The sequence below is a fragment of the Haliotis cracherodii genome, unplaced genomic scaffold (assembly GCF_022045235.1).
Source record: "Haliotis cracherodii isolate W230 unplaced genomic scaffold, xgHalCrac1.p SCAF_5, whole genome shotgun sequence".
In the NCBI taxonomy this organism is placed as follows: Eukaryota; Metazoa; Mollusca; class Gastropoda; order Lepetellida; family Haliotidae; genus Haliotis; species Haliotis cracherodii.
Window position 1 is genome coordinate 54856970 of NW_027266308.1, and position 17472 is coordinate 54874441.

At 40.5% G+C, this 17472-nt stretch overlaps 1 protein-coding gene across 1 annotated transcript; it reads left to right on the forward strand.

Moving 5' to 3' along the window:
• The first annotated feature begins 2 nt into the window (after positions 1 to 2).
• Positions 3 to 16785, forward strand: LOC139442973 (serine-rich adhesin for platelets-like). Its single transcript, XM_071223898.1, has 10 exons — positions 3 to 70; positions 2090 to 2159; positions 2293 to 2396; positions 2568 to 2672; positions 3099 to 3223; positions 4080 to 4260; positions 6082 to 6188; positions 6917 to 7033; positions 8109 to 8230; positions 8946 to 16785. Exons 2-10 carry the CDS (start codon positions 2090 to 2092, stop codon positions 10475 to 10477), a joined length of 2463 nt encoding a protein of 820 aa, XP_071079999.1. The 5' UTR covers positions 3 to 70; the 3' UTR covers positions 10478 to 16785.
• The last annotated feature ends 687 nt before the right edge of the window (positions 16786 to 17472 follow it).

Consider the following 17472-nt stretch of genomic DNA (forward strand, 5'->3'; position numbering starts at 1 on the left):
TGTATCACGTGACAACTTGGCGGTTTCAAAATTAATGTGGTGAATGCTGGCAAAATAACAATTAGAAAAGGTGTAGTATTTTGTAATCATTTGTCATTAGCAAACGGAACGATGAATTACTAACTTAGGAAGCTTGTATTATTGTTCTAGCAGAAAGTGGACATCGTTGTTTGTTCTGCTCATGTCAAATGATGTTTCATTGTGGACCGTGATCATGCATCATGCATTTTACTTTCCGAATAGACTGTGGTATGAAAATATTTATCACATTGTATGGTCATCGGGCCATTTCTTAGTATTCACCGGATTATTCGCGTGTAGATTATTTCTCTGTCAAATGTCCAATGACATTGGACCGTGAGTGTGAAATGTTGTGATTTTTGCACTAAGAGTAAGATTGACAAACTGTCACACACCAGATGCTAACGGATTTGAAACTAATCATCAGCAGACACGTGTCAGTATTTCGATTTCAACGTCCTGTGTAACATTGGCATGTATGTTATGACACATATTGCGCCCTAAACTGAAGGAAGAGCTCCAGGATAAGACAAAGATTATCATTTTAAACATGATCATCTTCGTTATCACTTAAAACACAAATCTAATTTTATTATGGATTGAAGTGAGTTCTAGGTGCATCTTCTAATGCATTTGACATTCTACCATGTGCGGGTTGAGGGGGGATGTTGAAATCAGAGGCGCCACCCGTCATTTATCAGACAAATCATAATGTCATACGTTGTCACGCAAAGTGTTCCGAACTGTCCGCACAGTAAGTCTACCTGTTTAGGTTTAGTATTGGTCAGTTTTGATCACTGGTTATTTGACATGTGAAGAACCAGGTTACATTTGATCTTCAGCAACCCTTGCTTGTCGTTAGATGCGACTAACGGGATTGGGTAGTCAGATGACTTGGTTGATGCATATCATCGTATCCCACGTGTGTAGATTAATGCTCATCATGTCGATCATTAGATTGTCTGTTCCCGACTTGATTATTTACAGACCAGCATCTTTTAGCTTGAATATTGCTTGGTGCAGCGTTAAACAACAAACAACCACTGGTCATTCCTCAAAGTGTCTAGCAGTTGTCATCACTGGTTGTCAACCTTTCGGCTATGGTTCAATCTTTCATATCGGTGGGCACGGGTGGCCCAGTCATCTAAGGTGTGCAATTCGCTGTACAGAGATGCATCCCTTGTCTAAGCCAGAAACCTATGATTCTTGGTTTGAATCCTGTTTTGCCCCGATTATGTTTCTAGGTTTGTCAGCACCATACCCGTGCTCATGGGTTTCACCGAAGTAGTAAATGTCTGAGACCTGCATCACTTCGGGCTTTCCTCCCACATTTAGCTGACATGCAGTGATATAACTGGAATACTGTTAAAAGCGATGTTAAACCAAACTCACTCTTACTCAATCTTCCATGTAACAAATGCAGGCTAACAAGATGTTTGCACTTTGTATATATATTTATTTGCCATTTATCATGTTCGTTTGATAAAAAGACGTGTGATTTAAAAACAGTAAGTTAACTAATTTTCAGAGCTTTTACATTTAACCTAAATTGCCCTGTTTGTGGATATATGATTGTAATAATATCATGTAACATTTTTTCATCTTAATAACTGAATTACTGTAACTTAGTCCATAGTGAATGGACCCAGGGGATATATCCTAATAGAGTGGCGATATGATACACTGCATGATTGAGAATGCAACACTATAGCTATCACCCTCCCAAGCTATGTTTGTTGTTTAACGCCGCACTCAGCAATATTCAAGCTATATAACAGCGGTCTGTAAAAAATCAAGTCTGGACCACACAATCCAATGATTGACATCATGAGCATCAATCCTTGCAAAGGGGATATGATGACATGCATGAACCAAGCAAGCCTGACCACCCAATCCTGTTAGTTGCCTTTTACGACAAGCACAGTCACCTTTTTAAGGCAAGAATGGGTTGCTCAGACCTATTCTACCCCGGAATCTTCACAGGTCTCTCGAACTATGACCTGTATTGATGTTGTTGCTGAAGACGTTTGATTTCAGATTTGTGAACATAGATTTGTTTCTTTTCCAGATGTCTCACTTAAACATGACATACCCAAAGAAGAAGAGGAAGAGATCAGTTACTGGCAATCCTCCCGAACGTGAGTTCAAGAAATGTTGTCATTCATGCAGTTACTTGTTTGGCAGTATATTTTTTGTTTAAATGTTGTATATTTAATGCCTCATAAAAGGTAAACCTCACTGGGGATCAATGGTCATCGTTATCTGTTTCAGTGCCACAGAATACTTGTGTCTTTTGTCGTTCGACTGAAGACTGTGAAGAGGATTATGGGAAGGTCATTAAGAAATGTGGTTTCACTGTCCACTACTTCTGCATGGTAAGCTAACTGCTGATAGACATGCTGAAAAGTGCTCGATTCTGTATTTATTTGTGAAAAAAAAATTATCAAGAAGTTTGAATATTACCTAGAGGGCCACTGAGGTGTCAGTGATTTTTCATGGTAGCCAACTTGAAATACTGTTGAGAGTTATATTCCTATACATTGCAGCTGTTTGCGAGTGGCCTCAGCCAGAGTGGCAAGACAGAAACACAAGGAATCTTTGGCTTCATGCCAGGAGACATTCGACGCGAGCTCAAGAGAGGCAATAGGCTGGTAAGAGACCCCAGCAGATGATAATAAGCCGTTAGTGATTTGGGGCTGAAAAAGACGTCTCTTCAACTAAGAAAGTAGTTTCACAAGCTTGATATTCATGATAGTGTTTTTATTATTGTTTCTCAGTTGTATTTTGTGTGTTGAAGGGAGGGGGGGGGCGGGGGATATTTCGTATATATGCACAGGGATTTGTCTAGACCCTTTTTTCAGTTTGTCAGTAAATATTCCCAAATTGGAATTAAAAATTAAGTCAAATCAGTTGTTTTGGAAACAAATGACATCTTCACCTGCCAGCACACGAGAAATGCCAAAAATTACTGATAGCTCATATTTATTATGTCAGTTATCCTATGTGTTTTTTCAGCGCGATTATAAACAGTGAGATCATCTAACCCCAAATGATTGTGAAGCTTTTTCTTCACATAGCGCTGCACCTACTGCAAGGAGAGGGGGGCAACTATCGGCTGCGTGGTCACATCATGTCGCAAGGCATTCCACCTGACTTGTGGCCGCAAGAAGGGATCACTGCATCAGTTCTACGACTCCTTCAGGTAGGGACATGTCACCTTGGAGACCCTTATCACCCCTTGTCACTGTGGAGAGCCTCAGTTTCCTTCATTAGACCCGTGAAGATTCCGGGGTAGAATAGGCCTTCAGCAACCCATGCTTGCCGTAAAAGGCAACTATGCTTGTTGTAAAAGGCGGCTAACGGGATCGGATGGTCAGGCTCGCTGACTTGGTTGATACATGTCATCGATCCCAATTGCGTGGATCGATGCTCATGATATCAATCACTGGATTGTCTGGTCCAGACTTGATTATTTACAGACCGCCGTCATATAGCTGGAATATTGCTGAGTGCGGCGTTAAACAACAAACCAACCAATCATGCAACTTTCCACTGATGCCACACAGTGCTATAACTTCATGACCTATGAAGATCCGGGGTAGAATAGGTCTTCAGCAAGTCATGCTTGCCGTAAGAGGTGACTATGCTTGTCGCAAAAGACAACTAACAGGATCAGGTGGTCAGACTTGCTCTCAACTCACTTGGTTGATGCATGTCATCGTATCCCAATTGTGTAGATCGATGCTCATGACATCAATCACTGGATTTTCTGGTGCAGACCTGATTATTTACAGACCGCTGGCTAGCGTTGGCTTGTGATGCCGAGTTCGATTCCTCTCAAGGTACAATGTGTCTCCACTGTCATTGAGGGAACACTGAATTACTGGAATTACTAATGATGGTGTAAAAATATACTCATGGAGGGTGAACTTTTTGTAAATATGTGGCTTGATAAGATTAATATTGTAAACCCTTTGGATTAAGTTTTTGAAATAAGAGACTAATATTCAAAGTTTAACCTATGATTATATACATTGTGTGTTTCATGTTTTTTGTAGGTCCTACTGTCCTGATCACCGGCCGCGCCAGACTGTGCAGATCAGCGACCGCCTGGCGTTTGTAGGGACAGCGAACACTGTGTGCAGCATCTGCATGTACGCTGTCGTAGCCCGCTCCTCCCACGAGACCATGAGGGCACCCTGCTGCAAGAACTCCTGGTTTCACCGCTCCTGCATACAGGTACAGTAGACGATTCTGGCTCTTAGAGGGGCGGTCAGGTAGCCTAGTGGTTAAAGCGTTTGCTCGTCACGCCGAAGACCCAGGTTCGATTCCTGACATGGGTACAATGTGTGAAGCCCATTTCTGGTGTCCCCCGCCGTGATATTGCTGGAATATTGCTAAAAGCGGCGTAAAATCATACTCACTCACTCACTCTGGCTCTTAGTAGTTGTCACATCTGTTGCGTAAGTGATAATTATAATAATGAATAGACTTGTCTCATTATTATGCCCCCGGATTGAAAAACGGGAGGGATATAGTGACAGCATGTCCCTCTATCTGTCCACCATCCTTTTTCTGTTTTTGGAGCAGTTGAATATTTCTTGATGAACCTTGCAATACAGATCAGTCTAATGGTGAACTGGTGCCTTTTGATGATTCGTGTATTTAAAAATACTGAACAGCAGTGTTTGTTTTTGTTCCAATAGCAATGAACTAAAAGTGGGGTATAAGTTGCCAAACGCCAATTCCGAATTGCAGGAGACCAGGGGGATATGTCATTCCCTGATGACTCGTGTTAAGTTTAAGTATGTTCAGTCTTCTGTGTGCATTTCAAATTTTGATAAAGGTCCATCTTTGTGTGAGTGAGGGCAAACTTACTATGGAGACCTGAACAGAGTTTACGTTTAGTGTCCAGTATCCCAAAATAGACCCAGAAAAAACTGGGATGCAAAAAAAACAAACCTACACGCATCCCCATACATGCTTTTCATTTTGTAAAAAGTTTTCTTTATGCATGACTTATGTTGTTTAGTTTCGAGTTTCTCTCATGTGCCAAAAGTCAGTGTGTTACACACATAAAAACAGACACTTCAAGATTGCAGCCAGACACTCTATTTATGCTCAGATTGGCTTAAAATGCACCATTTTAGGTCTACATTTAATAAAAATTCTTTGGGAGGTGAAGGGGCATGCACCCAAACCCCCTTAGATAGCTTAGCACCTGCAGTGCTCATGGCTAACGTTTCCAAGGGGATCCCCTTATTGTTAAGGCCAATGCAAACACTACCTGTAACTATGTTTTTGTCAAGTGTAGGCAAATCTGCTTATGGCACTGCAAGACACAAGAATGCAGAGCTTGAATAAGCATGGTTACGCCTTTAGATTTGGACCCAAATGTGTCAGGTTTCAGTCAGATATTCAGAATCAAGGGGTGGTTATCTACTGGCATAAGAATCATTCTGATTCATCTTCATTGTTGTCTCATGATGCGCTAGAGATGCCTTATTATTGCTGTATATTACAGCGTTAGAAACTAACAGTTTTCGTCCACTAGTCCTTATAATGATAACATATAGCAAAATCCTTAAAAATGGCAATTTTCTACTAGTCCTTATGATACCTTTACCATTGGGCAGTTTGGCAAGGACTACAGGACTAGTGCCAAATTCTAACACTGATATTGATAGACATCGGATAGGATGGAGCAGGAATGTGAGAACGATATCCGTACGTCCTTTTCACCATCCTTATTTGATGGGGGGCACGGGTGGCCCAGTCATCTAAAGTGCCGCGATTTGCTGTGCAGAGTTGCGTGCCTTGGTCACGCCAGAAACCTATGGTTGTGGGTTAGAATCCCGGTTCGCCCCGATTATGTTTCAAGGTTTGTCAGCACCATACCCGTGCTCGTGGGTTTCACCGAAGTAGTAAACGTCTGAGACCTGCATCACTTTGGGCTTTCCTCCCACATTAAGCTGAGACGCCGTGATATAACTGGAATACTGTTAAAAGCGGCGTTAAACCCAACTCACTCACTCACTCACTCCTTATTTGATGTTTCAGAGATATGCTATGTCTGCTGGTCTGTATTTCTTCAAGTGCCCGCTGTGCAACAGCAAGGACTTGTTCCAGTCGGAGATGCTTCATTGTGGCATATACATCCCTGATCAGTAAGTGTCTTCTTTTCTTGGTGGTGCCACGGAGTGAATGTATACTTTGGATTGTATGTTGTTTGATTGTTCAAGAGTTGTTTGATTGTTGTGAATTTGGCTTTAACGGTGAATTCAAAGGCTGTTGGTCCTGGTGTCCTGGGTAAACATGTATATCCGTGGCCTAATGGATAGAGCCTCTGCCCGGAGATGGGAAGGTGAAGGTCAGTGGTTCGATCACCTGGCTGCGTCATACCATTAGAAGATGGCACTTACTACCCTACATAGCATTTGTCATTGAGGGGATAAAACAAGGACTGGCGCAGTCATTAATATCTGGGGGGGATGTCAGCCACTTAACTGACATGATACTGGACTTGTAAAGCACATGGACAAGCACCTAATTCATAATGTTATCATGGCTATTGAAGACAAATATTAGTGGAATCAAATTTTGGACTATGTACACCAGGATTTCCAACTTCTCTGTGTGATCTTTGTTACATGTTACTCATGGGCCATCCAACTGGTCCATAACTCGTTTGTTTTGTGCGTTACAGAACTAGATTTTGTTTCCAAACAAGTAGTCACGTCATACTTTCGGAACTAGCTTCTTTGTTATGCCATGTCTAACCCTGTTGCTCTCCTTGCATACATAGCACAAGTCTACTGATAAAAAGAAAGCTATCAAATAGAATTATGCATAATGCATGGGGATTAAAAATTTACCTTCTTGACTTTGCTTCCAGAGATGCATCATGGGAGCGAGAGCCAAATGCCTACCAAGATCTGTATGAGAGATACTCCCACTGTGATGCCGCCAAGTGCAAGTGTCTGCAAGGCCGAGATTATGACCAAGATGACACGTAGGTTACTCTGGAGAAATCCATCTTCCTGAAGAAAGCGTGTCCACTAGCCTATATCAAAGCCTAGTTTCTACCCTTGCCACATCATGGCCACCTTTCTTGGTTCGACTCTGGCACCTCTGCCCCTTGTAATGAAAACACGATATCCCATCAGATCACTGTTCTTATCTAGTATAGCTTCACAAAGATGGCGCCTACCATAGGCACTGACCTAGTCAATGAAATAAAGAAAACATTCGCGATTTCAACCCTAAGACAAAAACATAGGCAATCATGTCAACAAGAACATGCAGCGGTAAAATCACTTTCATACATAGGTGTGCCAGTCGTGGATGTTAATTTTGTGAAACGTTCTCTGACTGGACTATCGATATGTGCAATAGTCCAATCATATTTAGCACAGAAAAGAGGGCTTGATGTGGCAAGGATGGAAACAAGACTTTCATAAAAAAAAGTCTAGTGGACACTCTTGCCTCGGGAAGATGGGTGAAATCATACTTTCCAGTGTTCATCCCAGAGCATGGCATCAAGGCATTTTCACTCCAGATGTGTTATTTTATAGAAATTGGAATTATTCCCCTTCCCCACTATGGCTTCTGAGACGGAATAGGTTCATTTAACTCCTGCTTGTCTTAGTGACTCAATTAAGGATCTGACCTGTAAAGATAGAATAGGTCTTCAGCAACCCATGTGTGTCGTAAAAGATGACTAAGCTTGTTGTAAGAGGCAACAAATGGTATCGTGTCGTCAGACTAGCTGAATTGGTTGATGCATGTCATTGTATCCCAATTGTGTGGATCGATGCTCATGATGTCAATCTCTGGATTGTCTGGCCCAGACTCGATTATTAACAGACCACTGTCATTTACCTGTAATATTGCTGAGTGCGCCGTTAAACAACAAACTAACAATACAGGATTTGTTGGTTACAGTGAGTGGTCATGTGGTTTGTTTCATTGTACCCAATTACTTACAACTTGCCCACGATGAGATAAGATCTTGGTCTAAATATCATTTGATACAATGATACCAAGAAGTAATATGTGTCCTGATGTGCTGGTTTTCCTGGTTACAGGAAGTGGGAGATCATAGTCTGTGAGTACTGTGGCTCCAAGGGCAGCCATGCCGCCTGTCGGGGCCTGGAACTTATACGCAAAGACTACGCCTGTGGAGAGTGTGCAGAGATCGAGAAGAAAAGTAAGTTTCAAAACATGTTCACTGGAGTGGTTATGGAATGTCTTTTATATGCCCTTCATTGACCAGCATTATACTGGAGGTAATCTTATCTCTAATGTAAAAACAAGGTAACATGAGGGACCTTTTAGGCCTAAAAGAATAAAAGAATTGCTCTCAGGCAATGGCTTTCGAAAATATAGTGCAAGCGGTATGTGATTTTTTTTTTATTGATTTTTTTTTTATTTGATTTTTTGTTCAAACTAGTATGTAACAAAATAACAGTTGTGTGACCAAATAAACAGTTGTGTACAATCAACCTGGGAAAGGCCTGCCCTACATAAATGTATTCCTTGATGAGTCAAATACTGGAATGCAGCATTTGACTACTATCATGACTATTGGACTTGAAAATGGATTTTTTTTTGGATTTTTTTTTTTTTTCTAAATGGAAATAATAACAAAACGTGTGGCAGACTTTATGATGATGCGGGAGGTGCCTGAGAACCAAGACTATTCTTTTAGCCTTATCGTGTATATCGAGATGAACACAGTCATAAGTAACACATAAAAGCATTTTCAATTGTTTGAACCAATATGTTCTCATTCTTGTACTTACTTTATTTCCCTCACCATGTTTTGAAATGAGAAGTTACCGTCAGTGTTTTTAGCCTTGAATAGCAATAACCATTCATTCACTATGTTCAGTTGTTGACATCTTCCTCTGTTTCCATCACAGGAGTGAAAAAACGTGGAAAAAAGAGCCCACCTCGTGTACGGAACAGAACCCAAGCCGAACTTCAACACCTTTTGGAAGTGAGGGTTGCTGAACTTGTCACACAAAAATCCAACCAGAATACACCCAATTCTAAACAGCCAACACCTAAATCTAAAGCCGGCGCGCCCTCCCTTGGTTCTCTGCGGTCAGTGCGGCGGTCAAGGGGAGAGCAACGTGGAGATGTTGTGGTCATGCAGCAGGAAGGAACAGACGCTGAGGTGGACGTGGAGGGTTTGGGGAGTGATGAAGAGGCCTCATCCTCAGAAACTCCTGCCATGAAGAAAAGACGACTCAGTTTGCAACGGTCATCTCGATCCCGGACTAAGCGAATGGGAAGACATATTGGCACCATGAGCAGTGATTCACGTTCGTCGAGTATTCCTAGCACAAGGGGAAAGTATTCTAATTATGTAACTCTGTCGACAGTGACAGACACGGAGGTGAGGAAGTGGGGTACAACAGAAACAGAGTCGTCCAACTCTGCATCCTTGCTCAATTACATGGATGATAGTGACGATGTGTCGCAGACATCGGACAGTGACAGTGAGATCTGTGCAGTGGATGAAGTACACGAGGACTCCACCAAGAAGACAGTGACCATCAAATGGAAAGGGAAGAAGATCAAAATCTACAAAGAAGTGGAGAAGGATGACAGTGAGGATATATCCAAATGGAGTCTTCATCTGGAGGTGGGTGATTCGGATGACCTTCAACCCTCCACATCCCAGACACCACCGCCAGACGGAGGGAAGGTCAAAGAGGAGTCGCCCCCTCAACTTGTTCCAATAGATGATGAAATAACCATCCGATGCACGCCTCCAACCCGACCGTACATGCTGAATGTGAAAGCTAACTCGGTCAAACAGCAGACGGACAAAATCAAGGGAGAAGATGTAAAATGTGAGGATGCTCCACCTATTCTGTATTCTGTTTGGGAGGAGGATTCTCAGACAGGGGGCAGTCGAATTACACGCAGCATGTCTGTTGATAGCAAAAATAGTTGCAGCCAAGATTATATTGACTCTATTGACATCATGTCACGTAATTCAAACACAACCAGACATTCAAGAAGGTCGCTAGAATGTGCCTTTACTTCTCATGATAATCGATCCAAGTCGCCCTGTTTGGGTAAAAGATTCCGTGAGAATGATGCTGAGAGTATTTCATCAGCAGCCAACTCAGTCATCACCTTGTCCTCCAATGTGAGTGATACTGGTGAGAACGAAAGTGACTGCCTGATAGTCGAACCTGTGTATGTGACCGAGAACCAACGAAACGTTTCGGACGGTAAGGTGTCCTATTCAGCACAGATTGCCGTGGGGAGTCCATTCAAGGATGGGGAGTACCCCGAGACTGTGCCTTACCGCCGGATTACAACAGGGCATGGCAGTGTAGGCGTTGTGATAGACTTGACTGACAGTCCGTCCGAGACATGGCTCGGCTTTGCTGATACTGATAACTCATCGAGATCAAACAGGTCATCGTATTCATAATTAGTCAGGAAGTTTTAGAAACATTGATAGTTGAACCATTCAGTGAAGTGATGATCATTACAGTTGTCATGGTAATATGCACATCGATGACGTTCTTGAACTTGTAGGCCAGCCAAGTCTGTGGCTCTCGGACAGTAAAATCATCAGCTTACTTTGTTTCATGGACGAAAACTAGAAGTTCTGATACTGACTCAGATTTTGGGTGGGAATAATTATAAGGAAATAAAGCCATTGGGTTCTCAGGCCTCGTGCATCAGGGAAACACATGGGCATCAAGATCATTTGCAATCTGCGGTTAGACCTACGAGGGAACGCTGAACCTCTGGAAGCTCCAGTGGTTGTGACAAAAGTCAGAAAGTTTTATTCTGAGAACCAGTTTTTATTTTTTTCAACTTTAATTAGGTCCATGGTAATGTAGTTGTACCGCACAAGACTTCTTTTTTTAAAAGATGTGTAGAAAAATATAATTGCTTGCCAACTAGCCTCAGTTAAATTATCCATGTAACCATGGTAACTATGGTGTAATGGAACCAGTTTAGATTTTTGGTTTGACCCAGGGTTCCTGATGGTCACATTTGTTTTCATTTCTCCACTGGGTGGATTGTCTGCAAGAACTGCTGATGTGGCATTTAGCCAAATGCTCCGACTTCATTGACACAAGATATAATTGACTCTAGCTTTCAGTGAGAGGTGTTTTGTGTATTATGAAACAAAGCAAAATTTTGTATTCATTCATCTTGAAACACAGGCTAGATGTGTGTGTGTAGACAGATGTCGTCGTTTATTCTCTTTGTGTTTACTTCAAGGTACCGCTTCTTTTTTTATATTGAAAACGAAAGGTTTAAAAACTAAGTTTTACATTATTGCATTGCATACATGCAGAAATACATGTAAATTTAAGAATGTAACAACATTAACAAGATTTAAAAAGCCCTGTAAATGAATTTTGGACATTATTGTTTTTTACAGTTTTTGTTGCCACTGGCATTTCGTATATAGAAATATCCATGGCAGATGTATAGAGAAGGTTGTCCAGTCTTTCATGGAGCAGAGTTTAATAGATTAAACATTGCATCTTTTTACCTAGAAAAAGTACATGTATTAGAACCGGTGTTATAATACGAAAGTGACTGAATATATTTCGGTTATATTCCTTTTTTCTCCTGATATGTCTGAGTGATACTATTGGGTTTCCTGAGCTGACATTTTCAGAAGGATGTCCAAATATTCACAATATTTGTTGACAATGATGTTTTTACAATGCTGTGCAAGTTTCTCACATATTTCAACGAGATTGTTCCCACTCCCTGCGGAATGGCAGTTGGCTTTGAACGACTACACAGCTTCTATATTGTGTGCTTTCATCAATGTAGTTTTGTGTACAGTCAGTATATTTATTATTTGGAAATGGCTGAGTATTTGTTGTAGCCCTCGTGGAAGTAATGTTGAATAATTCTTGTATTGATGGATACCGTTTTCTCCATATTTGACACCGTTCCAATAAGTGCCCCCAACCAACTTCTAGACCCATCTGTGAGTAATCTATAGGTGCTGCCTACTAACAGTAAATAGTTCTGTGATAGTCCGTATTTTCTTCAGATTTCTGAAGGTGAAGAAGGATATATAATCGCCTGATGACTATTATCGAAAAAGTTTTTTAAGTTTTGGTGACGTTGGACCTAAGTTTGTTCACTACCATTCGATCTCTGAAGATAAATTGTGGGGCATGGGTGGCCCAGTTGCTGTGCAGATTTGTGTCCCTTGGGCATGCCAGAAACCTATGATTGTGGGTTCGAATCTCGGTTCGCCCCGATTATGTTTCTAGGTTTGTCAGCACCATACCCGTGCTCGTATGTTTCACCAAAGTGGTAAATGTCTGAGACCTGCATCACTTCGGGCTATCCTCCCTTTTTAATACTGTTAAAAGCGGCGTTAAACCCAACTCACTCGCTGAGCATAAATTGAGCTTGTTAGTTTTGGTTTTAAAAAACACACTCCTTTGTCAATTTTATAAGCCCCCCAAGGCACTTATTTTGGTAAATACAGTAATGTTTAAAAAGCTTGAAATTTTGGTGAGCTACAGAACTTCTTTGCTGTATTTTCATTATAGTTTTGGGACAATATGCATCCTTTTTGAAAGGACAGGGTAGAATAAGGGCCTTTTTGGACCAGAAGATACATGATTTTAAAATTGAGGAAAACTTGAGAATTTTTTATGAAAGTGTATCAGGTATGTTCACATGAATGAGAACTAAACTTTGTTCAGTGAAACAACTGCATGTTTGCTTCACAACAGTCATTTCATATGGGGATAAAATGTGTTACTGAGGCTGATTTTAGAGGCTTCCATGAGCAAATCTTTGACCTAAGGTGATTTTCATAGATGTGCAGGAAAACATTAGTCATGGTAAAAAAGTAATCTTGGGTCACAGACTTGCATGTACTTTGCCATGTCTTGCTCTCGTTTTAGCCATATTTGTGTATTTGACCAGGTCAGCTGTCCAGAACATGCAAGTGTAAGAAAGAAAAAGGCGAGTTGTCAGCTGTTCGAACATGTGTGATAAAATTTCATACCATTGTTTCAAAGTTTTCAGCAACTTTAAAATATAACATTGTTATAGACCAAAAAGTGCCCTTATCCTACCTCCTTTACGATATTATGTCTTCCTTTATGATAGATGCTTTCCAATATATTAAACAGTTTCTGTCATGTTCATCTTGCAATCATATTTTAAGTCGGTTTCAGCAAATATGCAGGCGTTGATAGTGACTATGAAACAACAGCTGGTATTGTAACCACAGTGTTTATCACACACCTATCGTGTCTCCATATCCGGTTTATCACACACCTATCGTGTCTCTATATCTGGGTTATCACACACCATCATGTCTCTATATCCAGGTTATCACACACCTATCATGTCTCTATATCCGGTTTATCACACACCTATCATGTCTCTATATCCGGTTTATCACACACCTAACGTGTCTATATTCGGATTATCACACACCTATCATGTCTCTATATCCGGATTATCACACACCTATCATGTCTCTATATCCGGATTATCACAAACCTATCGTGTCTCTATATCCGCGTTATCACACACCTATCGTGTCTGTATCCTGTTTATCACACACCTATCATGTCTCTATATCCTGTTTATCACACACCTATCGTGTCTCTACATCATGTATATCACACCTATCATGTCTCTATATCCTGTTTATCACACACCTATCGTGTCTCTACATCATGTATATCACACCTATCATGTCTCTATATCCTGTTTATCACACACCTATCATGTCTCTACATCATGTATATCACACCTATCATGTCTCTATATCCTGTTTATCACACACCTATCATGTCTCTACATCATGTATATCACACCTATCATGTCTCTATATCCTGTTTATCACACACCTATCATGTCTCTACATCATGTATATCACACCTATCATGTCTCTATATCCTGTATATCACACACCTATCATGTCTCTACATCATGTATATCACACCTATCGTGTCTCTATATCCTGTTTATCACACACCTATCATGTCTCTACATCATGTATATCACACCTATCGTGTCTCTATATCCTGTTTATCACACAGCTATTTGTCCTGTATATCACACACCTGTTACTCTTTCCTATAAGCGAAGCTCATTTCTGGTGTCCCCTGCCGTGATATTGCTGGAATATTGCTAAAAGCGGCGTAAAACCATACTCACTCACTCACTTTCCTATAAGCATGTTCAGTATTGTGAATATTATGGGTTCACAGGTACGATACAATTCATTTACTAGTTCTTGGGGTACAATTGAATGTTTTGTTTTCTTCAAATTTCTTAGTGTTATGTTTACTTTGGTGATCAACTTTTGTCTCAGTTTAGAATCAGAATTTGAATTCAGCTTTGCTCTCTTTTGTTTCGTGAATATTATTTGGTTCAGAGATTATTTACTACAGAATGAGCATGAGCAGCACAGTTTGTTTATCGTTTGGCCTGGCATTGGTTGACCAAGAAAATAAACTGTCTGTTTGAACTGAAAGATTTTACTACTACACCAGAAAATGAATTGATTTCTTATAAAGAAGTGTCTGTTTTCTTATTAGTTTATTGCAGTGGCCAAACACTTGCAGGTCAATTAATGTCATTGTTTAGTATTTGGTTGGTTGTCAACTGAAAAATTTGAAAGTGTTGTCTAACAACCAAGTGCTGTTCCCCTGACAACTGGCAAGTCAGCAGGTGATCAATCATCTTCCCGAGGCAAGTGAGTTCACTGACTATAAAAGTCCAGTTTCCACCCTTGCCGAACTAGGCTGGTATTATGGAGTTACATTTTGGCTGGACTAACGAGTCTATGCATAGTCCAATCAAAATCGCGCCCCGTAATCGAAATCCGGTTCGTAAACTGTCGTGCAGATTTCGGTCGGTTGCAGAATTTGCAAAACATGTGCACTGCCAACTCGTTTTCAGCAGATATTTTCCAAATCTTTTCATGTTTTTAATCAAGGTGCTCCCATGAATTGATGCATTTTGCGATGTAAGGCACGTTTTATCACATTATAGATCTTGATTATCGATCAGATCGTCCTGACTGGGCGCCACCATTTTGTGTGAAGCAAACGCAAGTGATACGAGAGGTGGAATCTGATTGGTCCATAGGAGAGGCTTAGAAGGAATTTAACTGGTAAAAGCCACTGGTGGCGCTACGATCGAACCCAGTAATTCCAGCCTAGTTCGGCAAGGGTGGAAACTGGACTTTTAAAGTCAGTTAACTCTCTTGCCTCAGGAAGATGGTGATCAATGTGTATTACTGGAAACATTCACATTCCAGGGATTTATCTGGATCCTTCTACAGACTCGGTGAGGATTTAGGGAGTTCCAGGAATAAGACTGGGGTACCTGGGTCATACCAATAACAAAATACATAGTATTTTTTAAATTGGTGTTCATAATTCAAGTAGTCATACTTTTTATGCATTCCATGGAGCGACCAGTGCAAATTATGTCATCCATTCAGGAATTTCCATGGGTCTATTTATTTTTAAGCCCTGCAGACATAGTAATACTATGAACATTGGCATGACCATAGGGGCCCCTATGCTTGCTACATTTGGCACACTTCACTAGATTTCTAAGAATTGTGCAGTGATGTCATAATTGCAAATGCTAATATATGTTGTAGCTGAATCATGAGATTTTATGTGCCCCGCATTAGGTTTTATACCTCGAGCTGAAGGCAAGTGGTATAAACCTAACGAGAGACACATAAAATCCCCATGTATCCCTTGTGATCCTGCTACAACAAAATTTCCTTACCATGTTTTAATATGACGTAAAATAATTCAAATATATTCCAAATTGATTGAAAACAGTCGCTCGATTGAGCTGTGGTTAGCTTGCGCTATATTATGTGACATCTATTGGCTCAGAGAATGCGTGCAGCTGTTTTCTTTGAAGCGGGGTATAAAGGATTTATTCTGCTTCTCAGAAATGCACGTGCAGCCTGTAGTGCTCATGGTGGAGTATAAGAGATGTATTCCCCTGCTGAGAATTTATTACCCTCTAAGGGTATTTTATCAAGATCACGTGGACCAATCAGATCTCATCATTCTGACATGGAGGTATGATAAGAAGCCTTATGCCTATTATGACGGGGATTTCAATGCTACAAGACAACCAACTATGGACACTCTGAACTTTGTGTGTATGTCTTGCTAAGATGGAAATGTCAGTAATGTATAACATGCAATCTACAATATTGATTAGCTTTTATGTTTCAAACAGCCATACATTTCCCAAGACTTGCTCTGTTAACCATTGTGTCCCATTCTCAACGTTTTATGTTGAGGTCAAACCCAGGTCTGTTCTTAGTTTTTATGCATATCTGATGTATTATTTGGCATCAAATGAAAGCCCTGAGCTTCCAAATAAGCTTCTTGTAGCGTTGAAGCATTGAGACACAACACATATATCCACTCTGATGTGATTGTAATGAAACACCACAGGGATCCGAAGGCCAAGAGTGAAATTATGACAATCTGTAATTGCAGACCTTTGTTAACTGTTTGAAGTATTGATGCTGTTAGGTAGGACTGCAAGTTCTTTTGTTGAATGATGATATATCCCTGTGTTACACAGCATTGCGTTTTAATGGTTTTGTTATGTAAATACCTTATTTTCTTGTTTCAAGACTCGCGCCGACAATTTGCTCCATAAAATGGCAAGGTGCTATCGATCATGTGTGATTCATCTGACAATGTAACATTGTTCATTCTGTAAGATTGTAATAAAAATGTGTACAGTAAACTTGATACAGTCCATGCATGTGTGTTGTGATGATGATGATGCAAGTTCAACAATTAAAATGTGGTAAACCTCAGATGTAGTAATGAGAAAGTATTGCAACGCTATAGGAACAGATGGAGAACATCATGAGTATGCAAGTGTTGGTACTTTCATGGCAATATTTGCATTTTAATATTTTAATATACAAATGCAAAACCTTTCACCAGCACCCTGGTCACACATTTATGGTGAGTGAACAGCAACAAGCAAGAACAGAAGTACTTCTGCTAGTTAGCCACAGTTGAGGTTTGCTATTCAGCTGCTAGTGCTGACAATATGGGAAGAGCTGAGTTATATTGGTAAAACTTTCATCTAAAGGATAGTAATATTACAGATTTCTGCCCATAACCCCTGTTTCAAAATTTTTAAAAAAGCGAAATAAAAGTATTAAAAAATCATTTACGTAGGGTTATGGTTACGTTGCCCTACCCAGGCTAAATTTGAAGCAGAGAAATTTCTATTACATTACTATACTTCTAATGCTTGCAAGTTGTCTCATCTAATTCATAACTAGCCTAACCTAAAACAGTAGATGGGGGCACGGGTGGCCCAGTCGTATAAGGCGCTGCGATTCGCTGTGCAGAGTTGCGTCCCTTTAGCACTCCAGAAACCTATGATCGTGGGTTCGAATCT

Excerpts from the sequence above, each read along its gene's own strand:
- LOC139442973 (XM_071223898.1), top strand. The coding sequence starts at position 2,090 with ATGTCTCACTTAAACATGACATACCCAAAGAAGAAGAGGAAGAGATCA. Across the intron at positions 2,160-2,292 it reads TACTGGCAATCCTCCCGAAC|TGCCACAGAATACTTGTGTC; the intron begins GTGAGTTCAAGA and ends TATCTGTTTCAG. Across the intron at positions 6,189-6,916 it reads GGCATATACATCCCTGATCA|AGATGCATCATGGGAGCGAG; the intron begins GTAAGTGTCTTC and ends CTTTGCTTCCAG.